This window comes from Phaethon lepturus, unplaced genomic scaffold (assembly GCF_000687285.1).
Source record: "Phaethon lepturus isolate BGI_N335 unplaced genomic scaffold, ASM68728v1 scaffold34479, whole genome shotgun sequence".
In the NCBI taxonomy this organism is placed as follows: Eukaryota; Metazoa; Chordata; class Aves; order Phaethontiformes; family Phaethontidae; genus Phaethon; species Phaethon lepturus.
The window spans coordinates 857-8409 of NW_010564641.1; the positions used below are offsets into that span (position 1 = coordinate 857).

The 7553-nt window shown below is 53.5% G+C and overlaps 1 protein-coding gene across 1 annotated transcript in view; it reads right to left on the bottom strand.

The window, feature by feature from the left end:
* Positions 1-642: 642 nt before the first annotated feature.
* The window catches only part of LOC104626904 (G1/S-specific cyclin-D3-like), a gene marked incomplete at its 3' end in the record, with an annotated part of 9321 nt that continues 2410 nt past the window's right edge, over positions 643-7553 (bottom strand). The window contains exons 2-3 of the mRNA XM_010294934.1: positions 1380-1539; positions 643-785 (exon numbers count right to left, since the gene is read on the bottom strand). Coding sequence (XP_010293236.1) covers positions 643-785; positions 1380-1539 — 303 coding nt within the window. The remainder of the gene's footprint in view (positions 786-1379; positions 1540-7553) is intronic.

A 7553-nucleotide genomic window follows, 5' to 3' on the forward strand; every position in this document is an offset into this window, starting at 1 on the left:
GGCTGCCGGCTTTAGCGCTCGGGCAGAAGAAAAGATCAAAAGGGGCCCCTGGCAGAAGAAAGGCTCCCGATTGCTTCACTGCAGCAGGAGCGACCTGGAAACAGGGAGCCCAATGGAGTCCCCCTTCCCCATTCCAAGGGCAGCGGAGGGGCAGGCAGATGCCCCCCACCATCCCGACGTCCCCAGCAAAGCGGCTGTGCCAGCATCCTGAAACGCTTTGTGCCTCCGACCCCCTTCCCACTCGAGTCTGGGCACCTGCAACCAGACACCGGTGGAGGTTAGCAGATGCCGAGCCCGGCTTCTCCCTCTGCCACATCCCACCTTGTCAACCTGATCCCACCAACACCTGCCCGTGCAGGGAACAGACGCTCCCCTTTGTGCTGCTTTTCAAAGCCCCCGAGCTCACCCTGCTCTGCACAGGCAGCGCTCGGAGGCCAGGAGCCAACTGTAGCCACGGGACCGACCAAGGGTGCTGCGTTTAGAGATGTTCACTCATCTCTAGGCACTCCTGAAACCAGCGTCAGCATCATTATGAACAGCCTAATTTCTTCTCCCTCTAAGAAAAGCGAGCAGCAGAACGAGGAAGGGTTTCCACTAGATCCAACAGCAAAACCGCTTTGCTGTTCCCCCGTGAACACTCACCACCTCCGTGCCAGTGATGCTGGCCAGCAGCTCGGTGATCGCTTCGCCGGTGAAATCGTTCACAGAGACAGTCAGGCCGTGGATCGCCGCTCCGATACTGCCTGTCGCAATCATGGAGGGGGGGTACATGGCAAAAGTGTGGTCTAGAGCCAGGACAGGAACACAAAGGGCAAAAAGAAGCCGTTAGCAAGTATGCACGTGGCAAGTTCTTGGGACTGCGATTTCCCTGGAAGACTAGAGAGGGCCAGGCAGAGAGGTCTCTCCAGCTCAGTGGGGAGAAATGGGGGTGAGGCGACAGGAAACAGGCTGAGCAGCAGAGCACCAAGCTTCATTAAGCTATTTCTCTGGGTCTGTCTCACCAAAAGAAGTTCTGAAGATGAGGTTGCTTTAGTGACTTAGAGCGAGGCTGATAAAAGCTCAGATTCAACCCTGCCTTTACCCTGGACGCCCTCCCGCAGCCTGCTCAGCAAGAGAGGTGGCACAGCAGCTTTGCTCCTTCCTGGCATCTTCCAGGCACCCACTAAGAGCCCCCAGGCCCGTTATCCCACTTTGTCAGGCGTAGAAAACATGTCATGGAGCAGCAAAATGCTCCGATTTGAATGAAGGCAGGTATTCAGCTCCCCAGAAAGCCAGGTTACCCAGCAAGCCTGATTCAAGCCCAGGTTCTCCCACTCGCAGTGGCCAGCCCACCCTCCCCAGCACCCTGGTGGGTGGCTCCAGCGGGAGCAGGCACCCACCTGTGGCACACAGGGCAATAAAGGTCTGTGCATGTTTCTTCACCAGCTCCATCTTGTCCTTGGGCAGCGGGAGGTGATGGAGGATGTGAGCCAAGAAATCATTTGCTATCACTGAGACCAGGTCCCACTTTAGCTTCTCCAGGACTAGAACCTCCCAATCCTGCGGAGTCAGACAGACAGCACGTTATTCAGCGGGGCTAGGCTGGGCAGAAACGCTCACCAGATTCAAGGGCAGATAAGGACAGTGCTTAGGGAAGGGCCAGTAAGACAGGACAACCCATGAGACAGGGAAGAAAAGAGGGAACATCTCTGCTCTGCGACTATGGCACAAATCCAGCCTTGAGCTGTTGCAAAGCCTAAAGATTGGAAGAAGAAGCAAGAAATCTGGTTTCTTCTTTCCAAGGTGCAGTCAGATTAGCCCTCAACACTCCTCTGCCTTGCAAGGTGCTGCAAGAGCCCACAGAGGAGAAACCAGAGCAAGGAGCAGTAGGCACACCAGTCCCATATTCCTTCTCCACTCCTGAAAGGAGAGGCTGATGTCCAGGCTTCCAGGAGCAATCCAGATTGGGACTACCACCATTACAGCAAAGGAAACACAGAAGCTCACCTCTCTGTGTGCCCCGTGGAGCCAGCCAGTGCATTGATTCCCTCCTACGGTAGCTCCTTGGCCACAGGAGGCAATAGCTGCTCAGCAGCCCCTTTGCACAACAAGATGAAGCAAGGGAAGGTGAGGGACAGAGCTGAGCTTTGAGGGCTGCATCCAGACAGCCCAAGCTCCTGTATGAGATCTTCAATCCCTGAAGAGCTCAGGGGCCTGGACAAATACTGGGCACATAGCCTTAACGGAGGAGGTCCCAGCCTGGGCACTAGCACGTTGGCAGAACCTCCCCTTACACGTCTCTTCTCTGCCAAGAGAGCCTCCAGCCATGCTCAACAGAGCATCCCCAGCAGCTTCTCTGGGGAAGAGGCACTAAGCAGCCAAGCTAACACCCACCTCTCCCACTGACAGACAAGCAATGGCTCACTGGTGCTTCCCAGTTACATGCTAGGTGGCTGCCGGTGTCTCCATCCCACGTTGTGGTGCTCTCTCTAAGCATCTAACAGACATTTCGGTAATACCTTCCACGAGCCAGTCTCTGTGCAATCTGCAATCTGGGGAACAGATGGCAGGGAGGCCAGGAGCCCCCCGTGGCTTTCAGCTGGAGCCCAGGCTGCTCCTCTCATCTGCTCAGTCCCTCGCAGGCTCTTCCAACTCTGGGCATTAGTCCTAGCACTGACACGGAAACCAAAGTGCAGAGCAGCCACGGGCAAGCACTTGGCAGAGCCATCACCCAGCAAATCCTGCAGACGTTTGGTTCCAAAGCACCCATCCAGCAAGGTGTAAGCATGGGCAGCCCCATAATCAGAGCCTTAGCACAGAATTTGGTACCGCTGCATTCAGTTCCCTGTCTGCCATCAATGTCAAGGTCTACGTGACTTAGCTGGAGTAGCAGTTGAATCAAACTCAGAGGCCACACACGTACTGGTCTCACTGGGCTGGGTGGCTTCGATGTTATGGCTGGGTACGACTATGCCACCGACAGAGCAGCCTCAGGAAGGCAAGAGCGGTGTCTTCCCAGGATCGTTTCCCTTCCCATCCCAACAGGAATGTCACAAGCAGCCCACACCCAGCTGCCCGAGCCTCTCCGCCAGTCCCAATTCCCCCACGTCCCGAGCCACAATGAAAATCTCTGGCCCCCAATTTCTCTCATCCTCTGGATCAGCAGCAAATCTGGTTTTGGCAACAGGGTCCAGGTATCCCAGAAAGGCCACAGAAGATGCCCCCATGTCCCTCCTCCCCGCTAGCAGGGGGTGACAGCAGCCCTGCGGATGTGCTGGGAAAGGAAAATAGGCTGCAGGAGCTGAACGTCCCGAGCCACGATGAAAATCTCTGGCCCCCAATTTCTCTCATCCTCTGGATCAGCAGCAAATCTGGTTTTGGCAACAGGGTCCAGGTATCCCAGAAAGGCCACAGAAGATGCCCCCATGTCCCTCCTCCCCGCTAGCAGGGGGTGACAGCAGCCCTGCGGATGTGCTGGGAAAGGAAAATAGGCTGCAGGAGCTGAAGCTCCAAGTTTGGAAGGACAGAGCTGAATTGGGATATGTATCGGATATCTCCATTGCAAGGCCCAGTCTTACCCAGCAGAGCATCTATTCTTTTTCCAAGTAGTCTAGGATTACAAGGTCAATGCTGCCCACAGACGTGCCAAAGGGCTCCCAGAACAGATGGATTTGAAGAAGTGAGATTTTTCGTAAGGGCAGATCTTCATTTTCCCTCTTTTTTTTTTTTTAAACCCCCTCTTTCCCCTTACACAACAATACCAGTTTTGAGTTGCTTAAATGAGCAGCATTGCTCAACCTGCTCCAAATCCCCCACGAGGCCAAACACGCCATTTGACATTTCACAGCCTGCACTTTTCCAACCAGAAAGCAGTGCTTCACTAGCACACGCTTGCTAGTCTCCCATATGGTTGGCCAGCCTGCTAGTCTTTCTATATTTTAAAGCCAAATCCACACGATAAAAGCAGGAAAAAACTTAGCAATGAGCTCTAGAGCCTGAGGGTTGCAGCACAGGTCACCAAGGGTGCCTGGTTCAACAGAGGGGAGAGATCAGGCCTGGGTAAAAGAAGAAAAATAGGCAGTGCTGGCCACTGGTTGAACTGCAGCAACACAGCAAGGTGACACAAGGAAAGAGCTGCTGAAGGTGGAGAGCTCTGCACTTGTCCCTACCCGTCGCTCATTTGGAACCCTCCATGGGCAGCAGGCTGTGAAACCAGCTGCTTGCTCGTGCATGAGCCCACTTTCTTGGGAAGGGGCAGAGGACCCGCCTGACACCTTGGGCGGTCACTGCCCCGAGGGCGAGGGGCCGAGGCAGCTCCAGCCTGACTTCTCCATGCAAGCTGGGAGCACGGCCCTTTGCAGACCCAGGAAGAAGGTCAAAAGGAGGACCTGGAGATCGCTGCTCGCGAAGCAAACCCAAAAGAGATCACTACACCCAAGAGAGGAGCTCCTGAGCAGAGGGAACACCAGCCCAGCATCATCTGGGATCTTGCTCCTTGCCTTTCCTGCCAGAGCTGCAAGCCAGCTCCTGAGAGTCACCAGAGGCACCAGACATCCACACTGGTGTGGCAGACAGCCTGTCCCTGCTGGGACACATTTTGTCCCAAGAAGATCCACAGTGCTGATCAGATCAGCTGTTGAGAGCTCATCTGGGACAAGCTGGCTCCTGCCACACCAGGACTGATCCGGGACAATAGCCTGTCCATTTGCAACGCACAAAAGCGGCTCTTTTCCAGCTACTACAGAGGTTCATCATCTTCTTAAAAACCTCGTTGTTACAAAAGGCCTGATCCCGAGACCCAGCCGGCACTCGAGATGCCAGCTGAAGGCGACATGTGCCAAGGACTGTCACCAGCTCACAGGATTTAGCTCAGGGAAGCTTCTCTCCTGCCAAACCACCCTGCTCCTCGCTTCTCTCCTGCTAACCCTGGGGACTTCCCGTTCTCGGAGCGGCATGTCAGAATCTCTGAATCATTTTATCTGTGGAAGAAGCAGAACAAAAGGCTGCAAGAGATAGGCAAGCAGGTTTGCAACAGCAGCACCGCTCAGTATAGCAAACATCCTTTTCCTGGCATTTTGTTTTGCACCTAATTGAATCAGTCTCTGCCTGGCTAATGAAAGAGAGGAAGAAAGTGGAAAATGTTCCTTTGTTTTTCCGGCCTGCGGAGCCCACCCTCCTCATGGAAGGGCTGCAAGCTGCCAGCATTACCCACTGAGCATCCCGATGCTGGGAATACATCAGGTCCCCCTTCAGCAAGATCCCCCAGGGCAGAGCTCCCCATGCTTGGCCAGCATCTCTAGGGGTGGAAATTGCACAGCAGCCGAGCTTTGCCTCTGCAAGCTTGCTTCCTCGATCTCTCCTAGCTGCACCCCACAAGAAAGAAAAAAAAAAAGGAAGGAAAGCAGTGACCATTTCCCATTGCCTCCATTTCTCTGACAAGGTGATCTCAGAGCACAGTCCTATTGCAGTGAAACAACCTCAACGCCGTGGTTGCTGTCTCTGCACCCTCTCACCAAGACAGACCCCAGTCACAAGCAGAGACGCTTTTACTCAATTTACAGCTCTGCAAATGGAGACTGGGATGCAAGTCACACCAGCTTCTCTGCCTTTCATGTAGTGACAGTCAGTCTGTACATCAAGCTCTACCCTCAGCAACACCCACACAGCCGCTATGCCTACAAGGAGTCTGTGTAAACCCATCTGGAGAGGCTGCACAGGGAGCAGAGAGCCCAGCTCCTCTCTGCAGCAGCCCTGTCTGCGGGAGAAAAGGAAGTTACACTCGTTTTTGACACTCGAGTTGATAAGGTACCATTTTACATTATCACGGACCCGATGAGACACCAGCGAAGCGGGAGCAGGCTGCCGTCTGTTGTGCTCGTGAGCTGACTCAAAAAGAGGGTGGAAAGAGCTGCTGATGTTGCCGCTGGCCACCCACCCTACCCAGCAGCTCAGACACAGCTACAGAAATGAGCAGCCATGAAAGTCCATTTGCAAATAGAAAACCTGGGGCAAACGTTTGTTTCCATTCCCCAACCAGAATTCAAGACTGGATGTCAAGGGTAAAGGTGCCAACTTCAGATGCAGAAACGGTCGCATCCATCCCACCCATGCAACAAGTGGAAGGTAAAACAGTTATAAACACAAGCATGTCTTCTGCAAAGCCCACGCTCTGTCACAAGTGAACATCCCTTTCTACTCGGCTGTTATCCCTTTCTCTTATTTTCACTCCTCATGGCCTGCTGCCACTGCTGCTCCCTTCATTATCTGCCTTGTGGCTTGATCCTGCTTAAGGTCTTTGCTAGGAAATAGCTGCCAGTTTGCAAAACTGACCTTAGGGCAAAGGTCTCAGAGGCAGGACAGCATGTCGGGGCAAACCAGGCAGATGAAGGTGACCAACTGCTCTCCCCAACCTTCAAGCGGCTGAACACCCTCTTGCACAGGCCAGAAAAGCCTTTATTTAAAAAAAAAAAAAAAAAAGAAAGGTAGGTTGGATAACGCCCTTGACGGAAATCAAACTTCCTCCAAATGGACAAGTCCCTCGTTGCATCATTTCCTTCTCCCTAGAATAACTTCATCAAGATTTTGTTTCAAATATGTCCTTTCTAAACCGCTGAGCTGGTGCCAAGCATCCCTGCAAGAGAAGGAAGTAAACCTATTGGGAAAGTGAGCCAGCTTCCTCCGAAAGGCCGGGGAGGACACGCTGGAAGCTGAAACGGCACCGACCCATGAGAACAGGCCAGGATGCACCATTCTCCAAACCTTGATGAAGAAGCTCCCCTTCCCCTCCCCACCCTCTTCCACTGCAAGATTGTGAAAGAGAAGTAACACTACCACGATTAGCACAGAGGAGGAAAGCAGCAGCTCGCCCTGGTTTTGTAATCAGGGTATTAACTCTTGTCAGGTCCCAAAGCAAAGACAAATCCTTCACCTATCTTCAGATGTTACCCCCATTCCTTTTTTACAGCGGAGAGCAATGGGAGACCGGAGCAGGACCTGCTCCAAACAGGGTTAAACATCTACTGAAAGCAAGCCTTGTGGCAGGCACGGAAAGATGACCACCAGATCATGGGCTACAGAGCATCTCCTCCGCAGACATCTGCAAATGCCTCAGCACCTCTCCTTCAGGGCTGTGGCCGGTTTGCGGTGCCTTCGCTCAGCCCTTTGGCTAGCACCAGTTACCAGGAATGAAGCCCTCCACTGCCGAGTGCTCACGGCCATCCCCTTGGGGAAGAGAAAAGGGATCCTATTTGCCTGAAAAAGCTCTATTTGGCTATCTCAAGAAAGGACTTTCGATCCCCAAAATGAAGCCATTCTCAACTGCATATTGATTCTGGAGCACAACGATGAAAGAGATCCATGCCAACTGTCTGGCTGTGCCTCCCGTTGTGAGAGTGTCCCAGGATCCTGGTGGGGAAAGAAGTACAGGAAGGCAGAATTCCCGTACCGAGACCTGCACAATCAGAAGTGAGCAACAGGCGGCAGGCAGCGCTTTCCTCCTCCATCTCCACCCCGGTGCTGCCAGGAGGAGGGAGAAGGGAAGATGAACATTGTGGCACTGCTTAGCCACAGCTTCC